Source organism: Phocoena sinus, chromosome 19 (genome assembly GCF_008692025.1).
Source record: "Phocoena sinus isolate mPhoSin1 chromosome 19, mPhoSin1.pri, whole genome shotgun sequence".
Classification (NCBI taxonomy): Eukaryota; Metazoa; Chordata; class Mammalia; order Artiodactyla; family Phocoenidae; genus Phocoena; species Phocoena sinus.
Genome location: NC_045781.1, coordinates 10,021,413 through 10,046,043, shown reverse-complemented (window position 1 = coordinate 10,046,043; position 24,631 = coordinate 10,021,413). Strand labels below are relative to the sequence as shown.

The 24,631-nt window shown below is 50.6% G+C and overlaps 1 protein-coding gene across 4 annotated transcripts; it reads left to right on the top strand.

The window, feature by feature from the left end:
* The first annotated feature begins 1,857 nt into the window (after nt 1-1,857).
* On the top strand, nt 1,858-20,716 carry PVR (PVR cell adhesion molecule). 4 transcript variants are annotated; one of them, XM_032614299.1, is made up of 9 exons: nt 1,858-6,127; nt 7,092-7,174; nt 8,824-9,183; nt 11,318-11,623; nt 13,056-13,173; nt 16,389-16,537; nt 17,454-17,579; nt 19,330-19,361; nt 20,034-20,716. In XM_032614299.1, the coding sequence occupies exons 2-9, from the start codon at nt 7,147-7,149 to the stop codon at nt 20,103-20,105; spliced, it is 1,191 nt and encodes a 396-aa protein (XP_032470190.1). In that variant the 5' UTR covers nt 1,858-6,127; nt 7,092-7,146; the 3' UTR covers nt 20,106-20,716. The 4 variants fall into 4 exon arrangements, with proteins under 4 accessions (XP_032470190.1, XP_032470189.1, XP_032470188.1 ...); XM_032614298.1 differs by lacking the exon at nt 7,092-7,174 and having other exon boundaries at nt 20,069-20,716; XM_032614297.1 differs by lacking the exon at nt 7,092-7,174.
* Nucleotides 20,717-24,631: the final 3,915 nt, after the last annotated feature.

Genomic DNA, 24,631 nt, shown 5'->3' with positions numbered 1-24,631 from the left:
TGCTTGTAGTAGTCTCTTAGGATGCTTTGCATTTCTCTGGTGTCTGTTGTAACTTCTCCTTTTTCATTTCTAATTTTAATGATTTGAGTCCTCTCCCTCTTTTTCTTGATGAGTCTGGCTAATGGTTTATCAATTTTGTTTATCTTCTCAAAGAACCAGCTTTTAGTTTTATTGATCTTTGCTAGTGTTTCCTTTGTTTCTATTTCATTTATTTCTGCTCTGATCTTTATGATTTCTTTCCTTCTGCTAACTTTGGGTTTTGTTTGCTCTTCTTTCTCTAGTTCTTTTAGGTGTAAGGTTAGATTGTTTATTTGAGATGTTTGTTGTTTCTTGTATTGCTATAAACTTCCCTCTTAGAACTGCTTTTGCTGCATCCCATAGGTTTTGGATCGTCGTGTTTTCATTGTCATTTGTCTCGAGGTATTGTTTGATTTCCTCTTTGATTCCTTCAGTGATCTCTTGGTTATTTAGTAACGTATTGTTTAGCCTCCATGTGTTTGTGTTTCTTTACGGTTTCTTCCCTGTAATTGATTTCTAATCTCATAGCGTTGTGGTCAGAAAAGGTGCTTGATATGATTTCAATTTTCTTAAATTTACTGAGGCTTGATTTGTGATGCAAGATGTGATCAATCCTGGAGAATGCTCCATGCACACCTGAGAAGAAAGTGTAATTTGCTGTTTTGGGATGGAATGTCCTATAAATATAAATTAAATCTATCTGGTCTGTTGTGTCATTTAAAGCTTGTGTTTCCTTATTAATTTTCTGTTTGGATGATCTGTCCATTGGTGTAAGTGAGGTGTTAAAGTCCCCCACTATTATTGTGTTACTGTCGATTTCCTCTTTTATAGCTGTTAGCAGTTGCCTTATGTATTGAGGTGCTCCTATGTCGGGTGCATATATAATTGTTCCATCTTCTTCTTGGATTGATCCCTTGATCATTATGTAGTGTCCTTCCTTGTCCCTTGTAACAGTCTTTATTTTAAAGTCTATTTTATCTGATATGAGTATTGCTACTCCAGCTTTCTTTGGATTTCCATTTGCATAGAATATCTTTTTCCACCCGCTCACTTTCAGTCTGTATGTGTCCTAGGTCTGAAGTGGGACTCTTGTAGACAGCATATATATGGGTCTTGTTTTTGTATCCATTCAGTGAGCTTGTGTCTTTTGGTTGGAGCATTTAATCCATTCACGTTTAAGGTAATTATCGATATGTATGTTCCTATTACCATTTTTCTTAATTGTTTTGGGTTTGTTTTTACAGATCCTTTTCTTCTCTTGTGTTTCCCACTTAGAGAAGCTCCTTTAGCATTTGTTGTAGAGCCGGTTTGGTGGTGCTGAATTCTCTTAGCTTTTACTTGTCTGTAAAGCTTTTGATTTCTCCATCGAATCTGAATGAGATCCTTGCCGGGTAGAGTAATCTTGGTTGCAGGTTCTGCCCTTTCATCACTTTAAATATGTCATGCCACTCCCTTCTGGCTTGTAGAGTTTCTGCTGAGAAATCAGCTGTTAACCTTATGGGAATTCCCTTGTATGTTATTTGTCGTTTTTCCCTTGCTGCTTTCAATAATTTTTCTTTGTCTTTAATTTTTACCAGTTTGATTACTATGTGTTTCGGCGTGTTTCTCCTTGGGTTTATCCTGTATGGGACTCTGTGCTTCCTGGACTTGGGTGGCTATTTCCTTTCCCACGTTAGGGAAGATTTCGACTATAATCTCTTCAAATATTTTCTCGGGTCCTTTCTCTCTCTCTTTTCCTTCTGGGACCCGTACAATGTGAATGTCGTTGCGTTTAATGTTGTCCCAGAGGTCTCTTAGGCTGTCTTCATTTCTTTTCATTCTTTTTTCTTTATTCTGTTCCACAGCAGTGAATTCCACCATTCTGTCTTCAAGGTCACTTATCCATTCTTCTGCCTCCGTTATTCTGCTATTGATTCCTTCTAGTGTAGTTTTCATTTCAGTTATAGTGTTGTTTGTTTGTTCTTTAATTGTTCTAGATCTTTGTTAAACATTTCTTGCATCTCCTCTATCTTTGCCTCCATTCTTTTTCCGAGGTCCTGGATCATCTTCACTATCATTATTCTGAATTCTTTTTCTGGAAGGTTGCCTATCTCTACTTCATTTAGTTGTTTTTCTGGGGTTTTATCTTGTTCCTTCATCTGGTACGTAGCCCTCTGCCTTTTCATCTTGTCTGTCTTTCTGTGAATGTGGTTTTTGTTCCACAGGCTGCAGGATTGTAGTTCTTCTTGCTTCTGCTGTCTGCCCTCTCCATTCACTTATTTATTCTTTCAATAGATATTTTGGCACTTGAGGACAAAAAAATGTCTAGAACTGGTCCCAGCCCTCAAGGAATTTAGAGTCTTGACAGGAAGACACAAAGAAGCAAGTCTGAAACCAAATTTGCTTTTCCTTCCAAACCTGCTGCTCCAGCCATTGTCCCCGTTTCAGTCAAAAGCACTTCCTCCTTCCCTCAGGCCAGGACCGTGGGGTCCTCGGTGGGAAAGAGAGGTTTCTTTCATGCCCCACATCCAATCTGTCAGCAAATCCCTGGGTCTCTACCTTCAAATTACATTCAAATCCAACCGCTTCGTCTCACCTCCCCTTCCACCACCCAGCAATGATCCTCCATCACCTCCCACCTGGACCATTGCAGTCACTTCCCCACTGGCTTCAACCTGCCACCCACTACAGCCTGTTCCCCACAGGGCAGCCAGAGGGATCCTGTTAAAACACAAGCCTGGGGACTTCCCTGGTGGCGCAGTGGTTAAGAATCTGCCTGCCAATGCAGGGGACGCGGGTTCCAGCCCAGTCCGGGAAGATAAAACACAAGTGTGATCAAATCAGCTCAAAACCCTCCAAGGTCTTCCCACCTCCATAAAATATCAACATCTTACCATGGCCCACTAAGTCTCATAACATCTGACCTCTTCCTACCTCTCTGAACTGTTCCTCATACTTCCCATTACTCTTCCTACTCCAGCCACACCAGCCCCTTTGTCAAGTCAGCAAGCAGGTTTGTGCCTCAGGGCCTTTGCACTTGCTTCTTCCTGTGTCTGAAATACTTTATCCCCAGGAAATCATGGAGCTGACTTCATTTAGGTTTCAACACCCCATCTCAGAGATGATTTTTCTATCAGTCAGCTTTCTCTGGATTTTGCTGCAATAACAAACAACCCCTAAATCTTGAGGATTTGCTCATCAATTTCTCACTCATGTTACACATTGACAGCAGGTCAGCTGTGGCTCTTCTTCACACATCTTCTTTGTCCTGGGACCATGGCTGAAGGAGCAGCCCCATCTGGGACAGGTAGTTATGGGAACCAAAGAAGAAGAACAATGGATGAGCCAGGCCATAACTTTAAAACATCTGCTCAGAACTGGCTTGTGTTGTCCCCTCCAAATGCAAGTCAATTGGTGACACCTAGTTCACAGGCTTGTACCTGCTGAAAGAAACACTAAAGCTGTGAGGGTTTTTTGGTTTGTTTGTTTGTTTCTGCCTTGGGAAGGAGGGACATGCAGGGGAAGCTGGAGGGAGTAGAGTCAAAAGTGTTGGGCAGCCACAAAGGAGGAATATTGGAGAAATTCTTCCTTGTCTCCTTACCGTGTCTTATTTTCCTTCATAGCTTTTATCATCCCCTGGTATATAGAGTACCTGTCTACTTTTTTATTATCTTTCTCTTCCCAACTCCCATCCAGCATGGTACCTCCAGGAAGACAGGAACTTTGTCTCTTGCTCACTACTGTATCTTCAGCACTTAGGACAGGGCCGAGCACAATAGTAGGTGCTCAATAAACATGTATTCATTGAATGAATACAAAGAGCAAAGGGCCATGGTGGCGGAGCCCAGGCAGCTGTGGGAACCAGAGGAGGGTGGTTTCCATGAGACCCCAGACCACCCCTCAGGGCTCAGAGGTGGAAAGGAGCCAGCAGAGGGGCTGTCAGGGGAACCAGACAACTCCTTAACTCAACCCACCCATTCCAGCTGGCACCAATCTCCCTCCATCATGTCCTCACCCAGCCTCACCCAGACCTGCAACAAGACTTTTTATTTAATTCAGCAATTTTGACAGCCTGGACCTTTTGGCCTTCCCAAGTATTTATTGACTCAAAGGTTTTTCCCCAGGAATACCAGTCACCAAAGGCCCTCCCCCTCCTACTGACACTCACCACATCTTAACCCTATCCCTGAGAACCTCCCTTTTCTTGACCCCCTCTTTGAGTTCATCCCTAACCTTCACCTCATCCCTAACCTTCACCGCATCCCTGACCTCAGCCCCGCCCCCAATTTTGAGCTTCAGTAACGGAGGCTGTATCATCTACATGGCGTGGGATTGTTCAGGACCAAGGCTCTAATGATTGGATTTCAGACAGAGGCCCCACTCCTGTCACCGAGAAGTCAGATGTCCAGTGGGGAAGAGGCAGAATATGGGGTGAGGTGGGCCCCAAATCTGAAGTCCAAACATTGGCAGGGTGGAAAGAGGGAAGCCTCTGACCATCCAGAGCCAGAGAGGAGGCTGCTGCAACCACAGTAAGCGTAGCTGGGAGCCCTGGGAGGAGGGGGAACCCCAGAGGTGACATCATGGTCCAGGGGAGAAACATAGCAGCAGCCACAATTTCCCAATTTGGAAATAACTCAGAGGCCCAGAACAAGAGTGCCAGAAAATTCAGAGATTTCCCAGAGACCAGCTCCCACATTTCCATTCAGAAGTTCACCTACATACATGCAGAGTGAGAGACACCATGCATCAGAGCCACCCACCCACAGCTGTGTGTCAGGAGTGGGCTCTGGGGCCAAGTCAGAGAGGGCAGCAGGGAACAGAACCCTCCAAACTGGCCAAAGTCCAAAGGGGGAATTTTCTAGAAAGATATGGGGATGTCACAGAACAAGGGTCAGAGCTGCTAGCTGGCCAGGTGGGGATCATGACTGGGATGAACAGCGCTGGGGACCAGCAAGTCTCCCAAGCTCCATATCAGCATAGGGCTCTCTGGGTCTCTCTGTCGCCTCTCGATTCTCTCCCGTCTCACTATCTGTCTTGTGTCTCTATCTTTGTGTCCTTTCTCTTTCCCTCTCCCCATCTCCCAGTGGCCATCTCTGAGTGTGTTTATCTCCGTTCCTCTCTCATTCCTCTGTCTCTGTCTTGGTGTCTCTCATCTCTCTCTCTTCTATATGTTGCTCCCTAACCATCATCACCTCTAGACATGATGCTGTCTGTGTATCGGTCTGTTAATGGTCTGTTTCCCTCCGATAGAAGGTGGGCTTCATGAAGGCAGGGATTTTTGTCTGTTTTATTTTCTGTTGCCTCCCCTGTGCCTGGAATGCTGCCTGGTTCAATAAAATATCTATGGAATGAAAAATGAATGAGCCCTCATTCTCACCAGCACTATTATTTGATGCTAACTGTAAAGCAACAGTTGTTGTCATTGTGATAGCTGTTTATTGAGTACAAACAATATGCCAGGAATTGGGCTAAGCAGTTGCTTAAGTCTTACAAACCCTCCCGTGAGGTGAGTGCTGTTATCCTGTCCATTTTTCAGATGAGAAAACTCAGGCCTCAGGAGGAGAAGCAACTTGCCCAACATGAACCCAGGGGATTTAAGCTTTCGAGCTTAGGAACTCAGGATCTGTCCTGATTATAGACTCGAATCTCTGCTCTGTCCCTCGCCAATCTTGAACTTTAGAAAGTCGCTGAACCTCTCTGCGTGCCTCAGTCTCCTCGCCTGTCAAATGGGGATCCTTATATCGAAGCTTCCTCGAATCAGAACCCACCTCCTAGTGATGTTGCCCTAGTGACAAGTGTCGGCGCAGGCGCGGAGGGAGGGGCCTTACCGGAGCCTCGGCGGGAGCCCCGGGAGCGGGCGGGGACCCGGGAGCCCAGTTCTACTTCTTCTCTACTTCTTCCCCGCTGCAAGTCTGAGGAGGGAAGGGGTAGAACTTCCCCTTCCCTCCCCTAGGCTTCGGCGGCTGAGTGACGCCAGAATTCCTGGCCAGGACGTGCGGCGGCCGCCCGACTGGCAGGGCGAGCGGAGGAGGCGGCGGCGCGCCCAGCATGACCCGAGCCGCTTCCTTAGTTCGGCCGCCGCTGCTGCTGCTGTCCCTGCTGTGGCTGTTCTGGGCGCCCTCGGGAGCCGGTGAGTGACCCCACGCGGTCGAGCGGCCCCTGCTCCCCCTCTCCCTCCCCACCCGCCTGGGCCCGGCCCCCTGGGCTCCCCAAGGCAGAGCGCCCTGCCCTTCGCTTTGTGCTCCCCTCCGCCCCAGGGATGGAGAAACGCCGGGCCGGGGCGGACTCTCCTCACAGCTTCCCGGAAAGCCACCGGACCTTGGGAGATTTCTGAAGGGCAGGGCGGGCCAGCCTCCGGGGGAAAAAATAAGGTGGAAGGCGACTCACGCACGCCCGGGCACCACACCTCTCGACCCCGCTCGCTCCAAGCGGACCGTTCTCCCCAGCCCCCAGTAACCCGCTGACAACGACAGAGGATGCTCGATGCGGGGGGAGGGAGCAGCGGCACATAACCCCGTTGCCGTTGGACCCCACATGTCTGACTCTAAGGACACGGCCGTTCCTTCATGCATGCATTCATCTCACACACGTTTATTATAGAGTTCCTACTGTGGGCAGCCTTCCAAGTTACTGGGGATACGGCACTGATGTCAGACGGCGGAGGGCTCAAAATAGCTTTCGGCGTTTAATACATGTGTGAGCTCAGGAAAGTGACCTGAGCTCTCTGTTTCCATAAAATGTGTGTTGGGGACGGGGCAGGGGGTGGAATTCACACGTCAACAGTAATAGCACTGAATGCAGGCTTGGGGAAACCAGAGTCTGTCCCAAAAGGTCTCAAGCCCGGCTCTGCCCCTCACTTGCTGGTTAGCTTAGGCAAGTAGCTTGAACCTGCAAGGCTCTCGTGCCCCCTCTGACCAATGGGGATGAAACTACTGGTGCTCCCAGTGTGGATCTCATGGGCCCTTGGAGAGGGTTGGAGGAGGCCTCACCTAAGGGAGCAGCCCAGTGCCTGGCACACAGTGGAGCTCGGGCCTAGCTACTACTCAGAGTACAAAGCCAGAGAAAGGCCACTTCATCCAGTTTCATCCTCATAGCAGTCTTGCCATCAAGAGGAGAAGGAGACTCACTTGCCCAGAGCGGTCTTGCCTCATGGAGGGAGAAAAACCAAAGAAAAGAGGTGAGCCACATCAGGATGTCATTGCTAGAGCCAGGACTTTGGACCCAGGGCATGGAGGAGGCAGACAGAAGGCAGAGTGGAAGGCTTTCTGGAAGGGTGACATGTCATTCTCAGAGAGACAATTTGCTGAAAGCCTGGGTGTTTTCTTTTCACCCATGAAGCCTAAGTCGGCAGCTCATAAACAAGGGGGTTCCCAGGAGACTCATCAGAGAAGGAGACTCACTTGCCCAGAGCTGCACAGCATGTCCACGGTGGACCCGGCATTCGAAACCAGACTAGCACGCTCACCGCTCCACAATCCCCTCGTGTCCAGACCGTGCCCTCCCTCAACACAGCACGCTCCAAGCACCCCAGTCCACTACCTCCCAGCCTCCTCTTCCTCATAACAATAATTATAATATTCCCCTGTATAGGGTGCTTGGCATATCTAATCCCTTTACATAAATTTCCTCATTTAGTCCTCCCAACACCCTCTTAAGCCATAACCACCCCCATTTTACAGATGAGGAGACTGAGGCCCAGAGGAGTGAAACCAGCAGCACAGAGGCCACAGCTAGTGAGTAGCAGGACTGAGAGTCAAGGCACTTAACTCCTTCTCACCTTGTTCTTATCCCTATTATTATTAATAAGGACGCACAGCATTGTGTTTCTTGATATCGATAAAAGCCAACACATATTGAGGACCTACTGTGTGCAGGGGGCCCTGGGCAGAAAGATTTTCATCTGGAGCCTGGTGGATGAGAGATCAGGGGTCTTAATTGTAGATGGCCCAGGTTCAAATCCACCTCTGCCACTGGTGCTCTGTGTGACCTGGAGCACAAGACTCTGTGCCTCGCTTTCCCTCTAAAGTGGGGCTGACGGTAGCGCTTACCTCAAGGAGCTGTTTAAGGCCTGAATGCTGGGAGATGTGTAAAGTGCTCAGAACAGCCCCCATCTTTGTAAGCAACCCATGAATGTTAACTGTTCTTAGTCCCATTTTACAAACTAGGAAAAAGGATCAGAGAGGTTAAGGAAACTGCCGGAAGCCTCACAGCAGAGATCTGAGGGGATCCAAAATGCTGGGGCTATGATCACCTCCCTTCTTGTGCTAGGATCCCCTACAAACATTTTCCCAACCTGAGTCCGCACAGAGTAACAGCAGTAATACTTTATTTCATGTACTCTGAGACCTAGAGTTTCTTCCCCTTTCCACACCTCTAAATCCAGGATGCTCTAACCACTGAGGACGGGTCGTGCTGTAAATGACATCTTAAGATTGATGACTCAGGGGTGATGAAAAAGTTTGTGGTGGTGGCACAACACCGTGAATGTACTTCTTGCCACTGAATTGTACACTTTAAAATGGTTTAAGTGGCAGTTTTAATTTTTTGACCACAATATTGACCACAATTTTAAAAAGTGATAATGCTGAGATAGAGGAAATACGGTAATAACAGCCCGACTGAACGGGAGCGACCAGGTTGCAGACCCAGTCCAGCCGCCCTCACCCTCATCCCTGGATCCGGACTGACCCTCCCCACCTCCCTCCTCCTCCCCACAAACACTCCCAACCAAGGGGCTCCAAGGCCCAGGTGAGCGACCTCCCAGGCGCTTCTCCCCATCCAGGTCAGGGACACCCGGGTGTGACTCGCCCCGCCGTTTCCCCGCAGGCACCGAGACAATCGGAGTGCTGGCCCCAGCCCAGGTGCGCGGCTTCCTGGGCGACACCACAGAGCTGCCGTGCAAACTGCAGCCTCTGGGGCACAACGTGACGGTGACGCAGGTGACCTGGACTCGGCAGAAGCTGAAGGAGGCCTCCCGCAGCGTGGCGGTCTTCCACCCCACCCAGGGCCCCAGCTTCCCGGAGCCCGGCCGGTTGGAGTTCGTGGCCGCCAGGCCAGGCGAGGAGCTGCGAGACGCATCGCTGGCCGTGCGGGGGTTGCGCGCCGAAGATGAAGGCAATTACTCCTGCCAGTTCGCCACGTTCCCCAACGGCGACAGGAGCGCCCGAACCTGGCTCCGGGTGCTCGGTGAGCCGGTTGGAGGGGGGCCGAAAGGGAGGGGTGTGGGGCGGGGTAGGGAGGTAAGCAAAGAGAGGGAAGGGCCCGGGAGGGAGGGAGAGTCCCTCCCAAGCAGATTCCGCGGGGACAAAAGAAGGAGGTCGGGCAATGGTGGGGCGGGGATGCAGAAGGGGAGATTAGAGAGGGGAGGGGCTGGAGGACCAAAAGGGAGTACTAGAGATGCTGGGAAGTAAGATCTTGGAGATTGAGGGCCGAGGGGATGGAGCGGATGGAGGGGATGGAGGGGCTGGAGGGGCTGGGGGTGCTGGGGAGCGGGGAGGGGGGGGAGTGGCTGGTGCGAGAAAGGGGTGGGGACAGGAAGGGCCCTGGAAAGCGGAAATGCCGCTTGGGAACCTCCTTTCCTCATCTGTAAAATAGGCTTAGTAACAACAGTGCCTTCAGAAAGCTGTCCTGAGGGTCCCGGGAGTTTATCCAGGTGAACTGCTTAGGGCAGAGACCTCTGTGAGCTGGTGATAGGGGGTCAGTTATTGTTACTTCCTTTGGTGAGGAAGGGAGAGTTGAAATAGACAGACTGGGAGGAGGGGATTCTCACACCCAGTGGGGCGGGGGGCGGGGCGGCAGGGGGGACACCCTTGGCATTGTCATGGAACCATGTGTTCATTTTTTTTTTTTTTTTTTTTTTTTTTTTTTTTGCGGTACGCGGGCCTCTCACTGTTGTGGCCTCTCCCGCTGTGGAGCACGGGCTCCGGATGTGCAGGCTCAGCGGCCATGGCTTACGGGCCCAGCCGTTTGGCGGCATGTGGGATCCTCCCGAACCGGGTCATGAACCCGTGTTCCCCGCATCGGCAGGCAGACTCTCAACCACTGCGCCACCAGGGAAGCCCCCCATGTGTTCATTTTTATGAGCACCAGGGAAAACATGACAGGCCCTCCTCTTGGCAGCTCAGTACAAAGTCTCCGTGGCTCGTTTCCTCCTCTGTGAAATGGAGATCCGCTATGAGGATGAATAAGAGCTGACGTTTCTTTTCTGCTTATGTGCCAGGAACTGTCCCAGGCCTTGCATGAATGACTCAGGAAAGATTAAGTGCTTGGAACAGTGCCTGGCACACAGTACCCAACCAAAGGCAACTGTCGTCATTTCAGAAAACTTGGGACTTCAGGTCTTATGATTTAGGATGAGGGTAAAACAGAACCAATGAGTCAAAGAGAAATCTTCAGTAACAAGAACACAGGTACTGAGGCGAAAGGAACCAAGTGAAACCCCAGGTCTTGGAATCACCAGAATGATGAAGAAATGGTCAAGGTAGGGGCTTCCCTGGTGGCGCAGTGGTTGAGAGTCCGCCTGCCGATACAAGGGACACGGGTTCGTGCCCCGGTCCGCGAAGATCCCACATGCCGCGGAGCGGCTGGGTCCGTAAGCCATGGCCGCTGAGCCTGCGCGTCCGGAGCCTGTGCTCCGCAACGGGAGAGGCCACAGCATTGAGAGGCCTGCGTACCACAAAAAAAAAAAAAAAAAAATGGTCAAGGTAGTTTTGGAGTCAGACAGACCTTGTGGGGAGGTCCAGCTCTGTCGCTGACACCCGTGTAACCTTGAGCCAGTCACTTTCCCTCTGAACCTCCAGGGCACGGCTCATCCCTCCCTCTCCTCCATGAAGCCCTCCGTAACCCCGCCCCCCAGATTCAGGCACCCCTTCTGGGCTCCCCCATCCCAGCCTTGCCCACTCTGAGTCCTCACTGCCTCGGGACGTCTGTCTTCCCCTTGGAAAGTCCACCCCATGAAGGCAGGGGTGGGGTTGTCTCGGTCATTGCTGGGTCCTCAACACTGCCCATCACAGAGCCAGGCAATGTGTCCAATTACCAATAATAATAACATATATTGAGCACTTACTACACGCCAAGTACCATTTTAAGAGCTTTACCTGCAAATTCTTATCACCGGTGATCCTCTCATTACACCCAGTTGACAGACAAGGAAACTGAGGCATGGACTTGCCCAAGGCCACCCTACTGCTCAGGGGCAGAGCTGGGATTTGAACCTGGCCGCAACCTGTCCCCTCAATGAGCTGCCCTCCTCTGCTGCTGAGATGTTTGTTGAATGACTGCAGGTGAGGAGTGACCCGTCCCTTTTGCTTCTTCCCCCCAGCCCAGCCCCAGAACAAGGCTGAGACCCGGGAGGTCCCGCGCAGCCAGCTCAGCCTGGAGCCTGTGCCCGTCGCCCACTGCATCTCCACGGGGGGTCGCCCACCCGCCCGCATCTCCTGGTCCCCGCCCCTCGACAAGATGGCCAATACAAGCCAGGTGCCAGGGCCCCTGCCCGGCACTGTCACCGTCATCAGTCTCTTAACCTTAATACCTTCCAGCCATGTGGATGGCAAGAATGTCACTTGCAGAGTGGAGCACGAGAGCTTCGAGGAGCGGGTGGTACTGCCCATGACCCTCAGCGTGCCCTGTGAGTGGACCCAAGTGTGAGCAATGACAGGAGGGTCTGCCGGGCTGTCTCTACCCTCCCCCACCATTGTCTACACTGACCCCCCACCCCACCCAGGCCACTTCCAACATCACCCCCATCATCCTCACCGGCTTCCCTGATTACTGCCTACCCCCGTTCGCACATCGTCTACACCGGCTCCCCTGGGCCATAAACGGCACTGTCCTTCATTGTCTATACCAGCTTCTTATTTCTTTTCTTTTGGCTGCACCACGTGGCATGCGGGACCTTAGTTCCCCAACCAGGGATTGAACCCGTGCCCCCTACAGTGGAAGCACAGAGCCTTAACCACTGGACTGCCAGGAAAGGCCTATACCAGCTTCTTAGGCCACAGTCCACACTGCTCCCCGATTGCCTACCCTGGCCACTGCCTACACTGACGCCCCATATGGGCTCCTCTGAGGCCAATCTACACACAGTGCCTACACCTGCTTCCCTGGGCAGCTGTCCACACTGACCCGGTGCACACTGCTACACCAATTCCCCACCATCTACACTGGCTCCCTTGTCCGTTTCTACCCTGCCTTACCAGCCATCTACACTGGCTCCTCTGGGCCCCAGACAGCGCTGCCCTCACTGTCTACACCAGTCATGTAGGCCACCAGCTGTGGGGAGTTGGCACTGTTCCCTGTGTTGTCTAGAGAGGTGCCCGTAACCACTGCTGCACCGAAACCCTGCATTTTCTACACGGGTTCTCCCAGGCACTCTCTCACACCGACCCACAACATTGTCTACAATGGATCCCCTGGAGAGAGGTCTACACTGGCTCCAGTGTAGTCTATACTTCTCTCTAGCCCACTGTTGTCTACACTGGCTCGTCTATGGGCTGTGTCCTCCCATCACTGTCTATACCGAATACTCCCTCCCCAGTAGGTGCTGTACTGATTCCCTCAGCACACCCCCACCTCACACACACACAAACACCCTGTCTCATTGGCCTTCCCTCTGGGGACTTTGAAAATCTCCCCTGTCGATCACCTTTGAGTTGAATAAGCAGCAGGCTGAAACAGGGTCATCCAGGATTCTTCCCTGCAGGACTTCTCAGAGCCTTGAATATACTCCTGTGTATTATGAGCGCCGAGGAGGCCTCTTCTCACAGGACAGCCCAGGCACACCAGGATCTGGCTTTACCCAGGAAAACCAGTAGAGAGAAGCAGGTCCTGAGAAGCCCTCTCTGTGCCCCACCTCCTGGCACCCTGCTGAGGACTCCCAGACTTCTATTCTCGGAGCGGGGGGGTAGAACCCATTTCCCCAGACCCCTCGGAGGCCTCTCCACCTTGAGCTGTTCCCCAAAACCCACCAAGGCCCTTTTCCTGTTGTGACATGAATCCCATTATCTTTAGGCCCCTCTGAAGGCTCTCTGTCTCTGAGCCTGTGTATCTGTTTCCCCCAGACCCCCCCGAGGTCTCCATATCCGGCTATGATGGCAACTGGTACATCGGCCGTAGTGAGGCCTCCCTGCACTGTGACGTCCGCAGCAAACCAGAGCCCACACGTTATAACTGGAACACGTGAGTTCCTGGGTCAGAGGGAGGAGGGGCTGGGAACCCAGCTACCTGGGTCCTGAGAGATGAGGGGGCTGGGGACCTCGACTCCTGGGTCTGAGGGAGGAAGGGTGTAGGCAGGAAAATAAAAAGAGAGCAAGCAGTTAACTGGAGGCCCCCAGGAAAATGTCTGTCTTGCATGTGCAGAGTTTATGAGGCGCTTTAGTCCAGGTGTGCTGAAACCCCTGCCCTTTGCGGCATGCCTGCTGTACTTAGCTTGAAGTCACGTGATCCCCACACCCCAGGCACAGTCTGCGCTATGGCCAGGCCTGGATTAAAGATTAGCTCGGCTGCAGGAGCAGCCATCATCTGCCCGGGCACACAGCCGTGGGGCACAGAGGTGAGCCTCCCATCGGCGTCTCACTCCCAACCTCTGGGCTGTGCCGCCTCCCCAGCCATCACGTGTTACCTGCCCAGTCACCTCTCACAGAACAAATACTGTCCCGCCCCCGTTCTCTTGACTGAGGGGCAGAGCAATGAGAAAATCTCCTCAAATTCATACCGAGGCCGGGGTTGCAAGTGGGGGAAGATAAAGGCAAAGGGGTAAATTGTTTTATGTAATTTTTTTAAACTTATTTATTTGCTTGCTCCAGGTCTTAGTTGCGGCACGCGGGCTCCTTAGTTGTGGCATGTGGGATCTAGTTCCCCAACCACGGATCGAAACCCCCTGCGCTGGGAGTGCAGAGTCTTATCCAATGCACCACCAAGGAAGTCCCATGTTTTATGTAATTTTTATTGGGCCTTTTTTTCTTATTTCAAAAATAACTTAGCATTGTAGAAACTTTAGACAATATGGTTATGAGTAAAAAGGAGAAAATAGCACCTGTAGTCATGTACCCAGTCACCTCCAGAACACCTCCACTGTTACCCTTTGTTATATATCCTTCCCGTCTTTTTTTCCAATATTTCTAAACAAAAACTGTGCTGTATGTACAATTTAAAATTTTTTCCTCGGGTTTCCCTGGTGGCGCAGTGGTTGAGAGTCCACCTGCCGATGCAGGGGACACGGGTTCGTGCCCCGGTCCGCGAAGATCCCACATACCGCGGAGCGGCTGGGCCCGTGAGCCATGGCCGCTGAGCCTGCGCGTCTGGAGCCTGTGCTCCGCAACGGGAGAGGCCACAACAGTGAGAGGCCCGCGTACCCCAAAAAAAAAAAAAAAAAAAAAAAAAAATTTTTCCTCTATCTCATGAACACCTCTCCATGTCAAGGCACATAGATCTATTTTCCCCCAACACTTTATGAGGAAAATTTTCACACATACAGAAAAGTTGTAAGAATTTTCCAGTGAACACTCAAAACCCCTACCACATGGATTCTCCCTCTGATATTTTCATGTACTTCTTTAGCACATTCCTGCCCATCAGTCCATTTCTGTCTCCATCTAGCCAACAGTCCTTATCTTTTATGCATTTCAAAATACCCACAGCCCCCTTCTTCATGGTGCTGAAATTCCATCATAGATGAGCCCTTCAATGATTTAACCAATCCCAAATGGGGATACGGAGGTGCTCTACTGTTTTCAACTATGCAAATGCCACGGTGGTGAGCATCCCCGTCTGTCCATCTCTGTGGGCAGCCACAGTCGTGTCTCAACGGTTGGCCAGAGGAACTGCCGGTCGAAGGTTTTCAATTGGTATTGATGGCTGGCCGTTAACCTTCCTGCCCCAAAGCGCCATGATTCAGGCTCACGAGCCACACAGCCAGGTTTCCGTGCCAGCTCTGCAGCCCAAATCCATGCCTGCGTCTCCTCCATCCATTAAACCAGTGTTTTTTGACTGCTTACTATGTGCCAGATGCTGTTGACCCACAAACCTTGGTAAATAAAATAGACCAAATTCCCTCCCCTCTCAGAGCTCCCATTCTGATGGGGGAGAGAAACAATTAAACAAGATAACATGGGAATTCCCTGGTGGTCTAGTGGTTTGGATTCTGCGCTTTCACTGCAGGGGCCCGGGGTTCAATCCCTGGTCGGGGGACTAAGACCCCACAAGCCTCAGGGCGTGGCCAAAATAAAATATATTTTTTTAACTTTAAAAAGCAAACAAGATAACGTTGTCAAGAACAGAGTGTGTCAGGTGGTGATAAATGCCATGGAAAAGACAAAGCAGAGGAGGAGGGTGAGAAGGGGGTCACTGCAGTTGAAAGAGGGTGGCCAAGGAAGGCGTTACAAAGGTGACGTCTGAACAGAGGCCTGAAGGAGGTGAGGGTGGGCGGTATGGGTACCGATGGGAAGGGCATTCCAGGCATAGGGAACAGCATATGCGAAGACCCTGAGATGGGAACATAACTGGAGTGTTCGATGATCAACAAATAGGCTACCATGTATATAGAGGCGAGAGCAAAGGGGTCAGTGGCATCAGGGAGCCAGCTTGTGTGGGACCTGTGCCCGTGCTAAAGAATTTTCCTTTACTGGAGGGCTCTGAACAGAGGAGGGACTTGGGCTGACTTAGTTCTTTTTTTACATATATAATTTATTTTATTTTATTTAGTTTTGGCTGCATTGGGTCTCCGTTGGTGCACGCAGGCTTTCTCTAGTTGCGGCGAGCGGGGGTTGCTCTTAGTTGCGGTGCTCGGGCTTCTTCGAACCCGTGTCCCTTGCACTGGCAGGCAGATTCTTAACCACTGCGCCACCAGGGAAGTCCCCGAGCTGACTTAGTTCTAACAAGGTCTCTCAGATGCTGAGTGGGGGACAGAGCGGGGTGGGAGTGGGGGTGGAAATAGGGAGCCCAGTGAGAAGGTTCCCCCAGGAGTAGGGGGAACAGACCAGGGTGGTGGCCGTGGTCCTTTGCTCTCGCCTCTATATCCACAGTGGTCTCCTTGTAGATCCTCAAACACTACAGTTATGCTCTCACCTCAGGGTCTTCACATATGCTGTTCCCTATGCCTGGAATGCTCTTCCCATCGGTACCCACACGGCTCACCCTCACCTCATTCGGGCCTCTGCTCAGGCCCTGAGGAGTCGTCAGACTCAGGCTAGATTCTGAAGGTGGGGCAGACAGGATCTGCCGATTGGCTGGATGGGAGTGTGAGAGGCAGAGCTGGGGGAACTCCAGGCTTGCTCTCAACTTGTACTGTAGATGGCGTGAGGGTTTCTGTATTCCCGGCATACAGCGAGTGCCCCATCACCTGTTATTCTAGGCCTCCAACTGAGGCCACTTCCTCACGCATCTGTCTCTCCTAGGACCATGGGACCCCTGCCACCCTCTGTTGTGGCCCAGGGCGCCCAGCTCCTGATCCATACCGTGGACGAGTCCATCAACACGACTTTCATCTGCCTTGTCACCAACGCCCTAGGGACTGGCCAGGCAGAAGTGACCGTCCTGGTCACAGGTAAGAAGCCCCCTGCGTGGGGAGAACAAAAAGATCAAAGGAGGAAATCGCGGTAGGATTCCCTCTGAAGGAGGAGTTTAGAGGTGGTCCCTGGTTAAACGAGTCCCTCAGCCACAAGAATGCTCTCTAGCTCCCATCCTTCCCCTAAGCCCCCTCATGGAAGGTTCAACAGGATCAGCTTTACCCTGTTAATTCAACATCTGTACCATTGGAACCACTGTATAGCCACCTGGACACAGCCCCTCTGCAAACCCAGGCTGGGGTAGTTGCGTGATGCCTTTTCCCAATGGACTCAGGAAGGCCTTTTCAAGTGTATTGGACTGAACTCTATCATTTGCAGTTGATAGAAGCACAACTCAAAATAGTCCAAGCAAAAATGGGACGTTATTGGAAAAACACCTTCAGGTATGGTTAGATCCAGGTGCTCCAACTATGTAACCCAGGAACTTTTCTTGACCTCTCTTGTCTCTGCTTTTCTCGACCTCTCTTGTCTCTGCTTTTCTCTATGCTGGCTTTATTCCCTGACAGCCTTTCCCCTCAGGAAGGTAAGATGGTCCTCAGCAGCTATAGGCTCACAGCCCACCAGTTTAGAAATCCCAAGGGAAAGAATACACCACTTTCAATAATCTAGCCAAAATCCCAGGGCTGGCTCTCACTGGCTCAACTTAAGTCACAGAACACCCCCACCCCCATGAACCAATCACAGTAGCCAGGGAGAATGGAATGCTCTGATTGGCCAGGCCCAGGTCAAAGTCCCATCCTAGGAACCAGAGGGTGGGGTCAAGTCCACCTAAACCATATAGACTGAGGGAAGCAGAGTGGTAGCTTCCTTAAAAAACGAAGGGTAATATTTTGGGGGCAGGTAAAAAGCCCAAAGCCTCTCATCTTATATCTCTCCTTCCTTCTCTTCCTGCAGGACTTCCCAGGGAGCCGTCACATTCAGGCGCGTCCTCTGGGATCATTATCATCCTGGCTTTCACTATCACCCTGGTTGGTCTACTGCTGGGGCTCCTGATTTATTTCTGGAAATCCAGAAACTTCCGTGAGTCCCCTTTTTTTTGCAACATCCCCCGCCTGTCTGCCGTAAATGAACATCACCACAGCCAACATAATTGAGCATCTACTATGTGCCAGGCTCTGCACTAAGCCTTCCACGTGGCAGCCTCTCACTGAATCCTCACCCCAATACCATGAGGTTCTCTCATTTGACAGACGAGGACACTGAGACCAGGCAGTTTGATTCATTGGATCAGTGATTCATTTTATACAGTGGGAGCAGCGCCCGTAGGTCCTCGAAGGCCACAGTAAGGATTTGGCTTTTAATCCAGGTGACGCAGGAGCTCCTGCCGGATGGATGGAGGGTGGAATAACATTTAACCCCCACCCCAGCTTTCTTCCCTCTGTCTTGCTCACGACTGGCTCCCTCCCTGCTCTCACGGAAAGGAGGGGGGTGGCAGGAACTGGTGCCCCGATCCCGAGCTCTAAAAGGATCTGATGTTCTCTCACCTCAACGGCTCTGCAAGCCTGTTGTGCTGCCTGGAGCAGCATCCCCACAGCTCCCTCTGGCAAAGCCCTGCAGCTAATTCTGTAATCAAAAGAGCTACATTTTGCTGAGCACTTTCTCCATGCCAGGCACTGTCTGCGCACAACCCCCTTGAATGCTCACAACCACCCTGCAAAGAGAGTCCCGCTATGAGCCCATTTTACAGATGAGGAAATGTTTGCTCAGAGAGGTGATGTCACCTGCCAGCTGGCACACAGCTGGAAAGTCAAGAGTAGAAGGCAAAGCTACAAAGCTTTGTTCCTTCAACCACTAAACAAAATGGCCTCCTCACATCCCAGCGGGAGGCCCCCTCCTCCAGGAAGCCCTTCCTGATCTTTCCTGAAATGAGCCAAGTACCTGCTCTGGGCTCCCTCACCCCAGCCTTACCCACTCAGGGACATCACTGTGTGGGGACTTGTCTGTCTCTCCAGTGGACTGGGAGCCCCAGGAGGGCAGAGCTAGAAGTGTCATGGTCATGGCTATGTCCTCAGCACCACCTACCACAGGGTCGGGCACAAAAGAGGCATTTGAGTAAGTGTTTGCTGAACGTATGACGTCCAGAGCCAGACTACCTGTATCTGAGCCCACACTCTACCACTTCATTGCGTCACCATGGGCAAATGCCTTACTCTCTATGACTCAGTTTCCTCCTCTGTGAAATGGGAGTGACTGTACCTTATAATATAGGTACAGTACTTAGTGCAGCATTTGGCACCCTGTAAGCCACACAGTGGGTGTATATATAAGCTATGATTATTATCACTATTACTAATACGCCTATTGTTATTACCATAGGCACCATGAGAAGAGGGATTTTTGTCTATTTTGCTCACCACATCCATATCCCCGGCACCTAGAATGCACCTGGCACAAAGTAGACATTGTCTATTTGCTGAATAAATCCCTGTTTGATGGTTGAGGAAACTGAGGCACAGAGAGGTTAAGTCAATTACCCATGGTCACACAGCTGCTAAAGGACAGAGCTGGGATTTGAACCCTTCCATCTGGTTCCAGAGCCTGCGCTCAGTAAATATTTATGTATACTTAATAACTGAACGAATAACTAGATGAAGCCTATACCCCGGTTGTGTTTTATACACGTAGAAACCATTCGGGGAAGTGATTCCCCCACATCAGTAGCAGAGCCAGGACTTAGAGTTCAGGGGGCCTGGTCACCCACACGTGCCTTCTTCCCATACCTTCCAGCATTGTCATTCACTTCTGACCACTTCTCCTCCTGTCTCCTCAGGTTGGAACCAGCACAGCTCGTCTGCTAATGGGGTAGGTGTGGTGATGGAGCTGAGAAGGGTATGGGGGAATTCTGCATGAACCACAGATTAATCACTGTGGGCTTTCCCAAGGAGGGGCCAGGCCTCTCCGGGCACCTGCAGCACCTAACCAAAAGCCAGCATGGCCTCAGGAGTCAGGTCCTGGATCTTTTCTTCAAAGGCCTCGAGCATCAGTTCCCAAACCCTTCCTGCTGGGCAGAATCCCCCGTAAGGTTTGCTGAAACGCAGGTTCCAGGAACTCCCTGGCGGTCCAGTGGTTAGGACTCCACGCTCTCATTGCCGAGGGCCCGGGTTCAATCCCTGGTCGGGGAACTAAGATCCCACAGGCCACACGGTGTGGCTGGCACGCACGCATGCGTGAATACATACATACATACATCGTGCATACATACATACATCGTGCATACATACATACATCGTGCAGGTTCCTGGGCTCCACCCGCTGAGAGTGGTCTGGTGGGTCTGTGCTGGCGCCCGGGGACCTGAATTTTCATAGGCACCCCGTCCCTCCCCTCCCTACTCACGACCACACCTGGAGAAGTGCTGCCCTGGCTTCCAGGGGCGGGGAGAGGGGCAGGCCTGCAGCTCTTTGCACGCTGGGCTTCAGCAGGAAGCATTGTTTTGGAAGGGCCTGAGGCTAAAGTTTGTGTATTCCCCCTTCCAGAATGTCATCTATTCAGCTGTTGGCTGTAATGCCAGCTCTCCGCAGGATCCACCGACAGAGGGCACGAGGTGACAGAGGGCACGAGGTGACAGCATCGGGACTGAACAGAGAGAGTCCTCACTGGAGCTGGTGAGGAAGTGGGCCTCGCAGCTGGACACCCACCCCACCTCAATGGATGACGTCTCCCTCCAAAGAGACCAGCCACCCTTCCCGTGCCAGACCTCAAGAGTGTCCCCTCTGCCTCGTAACACAGTCCAGGGGTCCTCAAGACCAACCCTCAGGTTGAGTCACTCAGTGTAAAGAGTCACAGAACTCAGGAAAGCTGTTTACACACGGTTACGGTTTACTACACTGCAAGTGTGACAGAGAGTTCGAACTGTCTGTTGGAGAAAATACCTTAGGGAGATAGAGACCTTGGGGCAGAATGCAGGGCATGAGCCACTCTGCAAGAGAAAGTGAGAAGGATTGGGGCTTCTCTCTAGGCAGATGGGAGAAGGCAGAACAGAGAAGGACGGGAAAGAGATGCGACCCAGCAGCATGGGAGTGGTAAGGGGGTGACAAGGCCAGTGGGGCTCCACGGCGTCAGGGACACAAAGGGATACTGGTTGCCTTGCTGCCACATAAACCCCTTGTCCATCCCCAGCCCCCGAACACCTCATTAAAGTTTATTTATTACACCTCAAGTGGCTGTGTGCAAGGGGATCTTTTGTGGGAATTGAGGAGGGACAGAGTTTTGCATGGACCGTCACCATGTGAGACAGAACCAAAGGCATGGAGCGAAGACCTTGGATCAAGAGGACCACAAGGACACGAATCCCCAGGGTTCTCAGACACCAGGGGGAGAGCGTGTCTTACTTCCCTCTCTCTCTCTCTTTTTTCAATTCTTTTAACTACAAAATACAGGCATACCTCGGAGATATCGCGGGGTCAGTTCCAGACTATCGCGATAAAGCAAGTCACGCGGATTTTTTGGTTTCCCTGTGCATATAAAAGTTATGATGGAAATTCCCTGACGGTCTAGCGGTTAGGATTCAGCGCTTTCACTGCCATGGCCCGGGTTCAATCCCTGGTCAGGGAACTGAGATCCCACAAGCCATGCGGCACAGCTAAACAGAAAAAAAAAAAAAAAGTTATGTTTGCACTCTACTGTAGTCTCTTAAGTGCAATAGCATGTCTAAAAGCAATGCACACACCTCAGTTTTAAAATGCTTTACGGCTAAAAAACGCTAACCACCATCTGAGCCTTCAATAAGTCGTAATCTTTTTGCAACAGTAACACCAAAGATCGTGTTGTCATCTCTATGTTACCCCAACTTTTAAAAATTAATAACGTAATATACCCAAAAACCATTGAACTGTATGCTTTAGGCAGGGGAATTGTATTACCACAAACTTGGTGGCTTGAAAAAACACAAAATTATTTGTTTACAGTTCTGGAGGCCACAATTCTGAAGTGAGTTTCAGGGGGCTAAGATCAAGGTGTCGGCAGGGCCGGTTCCTTCTGGAGGCTCCAGGGGAGAGGCCCTTTCCTTGCCTTTCCAGCTTCTAGAGGCAGCCAGCCTTCCCTGGCTTACGGCCCTGCATCACATCACTATTTCTCTCGCTGCTACATCATCACATTGCCCTCTTCCTTCTTCGACCTTCCTGCCTCCCTCTTTCCCCTATGAGGACCCTTGTGATGACATTTAGGGCCCACCTGGACAATTCAAGATTAACTCCCCATCTCAAGGTCCCTAACTTAATCACATCTGCACAGTCCCTTTTGCCATGTAAGGGGACATATTCACAGGTTCCAGGGATTAGGATCTGGATATCTCTGGGGACTCATTATTCTATCTGCCTTCTACCCTGGGCCCCTGCTCCATCTCAGATAACCGTGGAACTACTTCCTGGTAAGTTTATTGATGCACAAACATATACATATATATTCTCTTCCCCACGATAGGTAACATCCCATACACACTGCTCTGACCTTGCTTTCATTACTGAAGTCTTCTGGAAATTCAGAGAGAGCATCTTCAGCCTTTCTATAGCCACACAGCCCTCCTCCACAGGGGAATGTCCAGGAGTTTTTCAACCAGGCCTCTAGGGATGGGTATTTGTGTTGTTTCCACCCTTTTACTATTAGTACCATGTTGCAGTGCACGACCTTGCATGTGTATTGGGACACACCCTGGAGGTGGAATTGCCGCATCAAAGAGCGGAGCCCCTGTCGTTGTGACAGACACTGACAAATGGTCCCCCATAGAAGTCATGGGTCTCTGTTCCTACCAGTGATGGACATGACAGCCTGTCTGGGGGGGAAGATGTGTGGATTTCACAGAGCCAAGAGTCAAGAGTGGACCCAGAATTTTGGCATAGACGTTGTGTAAACTTCACATTAGACTGAGAAAACCACACTTATCCACGTTGGAGAATGGGGAGGAGAGGGTCTGATGAAGATCGTTGGAGAGGCTTAGAGAGCCCCAAACCCTCCCCATCCCCAGCTGCTTCTGCACAGAGTTAAGTGGAGCGGGGGCTCAAACCAAACCAATACCATCCTGCTTTGAGTTACTGCGAGATCCCCAGAAACCTCTGGACTGCAGATTTCTCAGGGTGAGAATGCCTGCGCTACTGACATCTAACTTATTAAAAAATGATGAGGACTTCCCTGGTGGCGCAGTGGTTAAGAATCCGCCTGCCAGTGCAGGGGACACGGGTTCGAGCCCCGGTCCGGGAAGATCCCACATGCCGCGAAGCGGCTGGGCCCGTGAGCCATGGCCGCTGAGCCTGCGCGTCTGGAGCCTGTGTTCCACAACCGGAGAGGCCCGCGTACAGCAAAAAAAAAAAAAAAAAAAAAAAAAAATGATGAAATGACCCAGGAATTCCACTCCTAGGCAGATACCCAAAAGAACTGAAAACAGGTACTTAAACACATGTGTACACGAATGCTCATGGCAGCACTGTTCACAATAGCTAATCGTGGAGACAACGAAAATGTCCATCAACAGACGAATGGATCAACAAAATCTATCCATGCAAGAGAATATTATCCAGCCATGAAAAGGAATGGAGGACTGATCCACACTACAAACTCGGAAACATGAAGCTAAATGAAAGAAGCCAGGCACAAGTGGTTACATCGTGCATGATTCAGTTTATATGAAACAGCCAATACAGGCAAATCCATAGAGACAAAGAGATATGGGAACATATGTATATGTATAACTGATTCCCTTTGTTATAAAGCAGAAACTAACACACCATTGGAAAGCAATGACACTCCAATAAAGATGTTAAAAAAGAAAAAAGAATGTATATATATATACATATATATGTATATACATATATCTAATCACCTTACTGTACAACAGAAACTGACACAACATTGTAAATCAACTATATTTCAATAAAACAAACAAAAAAAAATCCATAGAGACAGAAAAGACATTAGTGTTTGCCAGGGCCTGGGACAATGGGGAGTGACTGCTTAATGGGTTCAAAGTTTCCTTTAGCACGATAAAGATGTTCTAGAAACAGCGGCGATGATTGCACAACATCGTGAACGTACTAAATGTCGCTGAATTGTACACTTTAAAACGGTAAGTTGTATGTGGGTTTTATCACAATAAAAAAAATTAATTTTGATAGAAACATTTTTTTCATTTCCCAGCGCTTGCTGGCAGAATTTTTAGGAACCAATTAAATTCACGAAGGATAGGCGAATCGTGAAGGAAAAAAATAATATTCTAACTGTTAAAGGAAAAAACTACTTAATGACACCAGTTAAAGCAAAAGGCAGACTTTATTCAAGGGGAAGGGGTCATCGCCATAGGTGTAGGGAGCATCTGCCATAGGGAAAAGAGATTGGACCCAACTCCAAATACAGCATGTGCACGTGGGGACTTATAGCCAAGGAGCAGGCTGGGAGTCAGTGCATGAAAAACAACTAAGAGGTAGTGATACAGAGCAGGACCCTGCGCGGCTCCTAGACACAGGAGCCTTTCTGCGCCCCCCTGTTTCTTGATTACAGGAAATCCGCTTCATTCAGCCTCCATGACCTTCCCTGAGTTCCAACAGCAGGTTCAAACAGTTGCTGATTAGGGAAGGGAGGGGATGCAGAGACGAGGGAGGAACAATCAAAAGAAACAATAGTGCAGCCTTGGGGCAACGTCCTGGTTCCCCCTCAAGGGATACACATAACAAGATCTTTGAGCTGTTTTGCTGAAGCCCCCACCAGGTGGGAGAAGTTAACGGTATGCTGCCCACAAGCACGGAGACTCCAGACTGGCTGGAACCATAAGGTTGACGATGCCGACTCCCAATTATCTCACCACCAAACAATCAGAAGAATGGCCGTGAGCTGACCACGCCCTCTTTGAACCACTACTATAAAACTCACAGCCCCCTCCAGGTTGGGACACACAGTTTTGAGGGCATTAGCCCACCATGGCCCCCTTTGCCTGGCAAAGCAATAAAGCTATTCTTTTCTACTTCACCCAAAACTCTGTCTCCAAGATTTAATTCGGTGTCAGGGTACAGAGGCTGGATTCAGCTTCAGTAGCCTTAAGGGTAAGAAGGATTCTGGCTACACTGACCTAACGGGATTCTTGCTGGGG

Excerpts from the sequence above, each read along its gene's own strand:
- PVR (XM_032614297.1), top strand. The coding sequence starts at position 6,046 with ATGACCCGAGCCGCTTCCTTAGTTCGGCCGCCGCTGCTGCTGCTGTCC. Across the intron at positions 11,624-13,055 it reads CATGACCCTCAGCGTGCCCT|ACCCCCCCGAGGTCTCCATA; the intron begins GTGAGTGGACCC and ends TGTTTCCCCCAG. Across the intron at positions 19,362-20,033 it reads ACAGCTCGTCTGCTAATGGG|AATGTCATCTATTCAGCTGT; the intron begins GTAGGTGTGGTG and ends TCCCCCTTCCAG.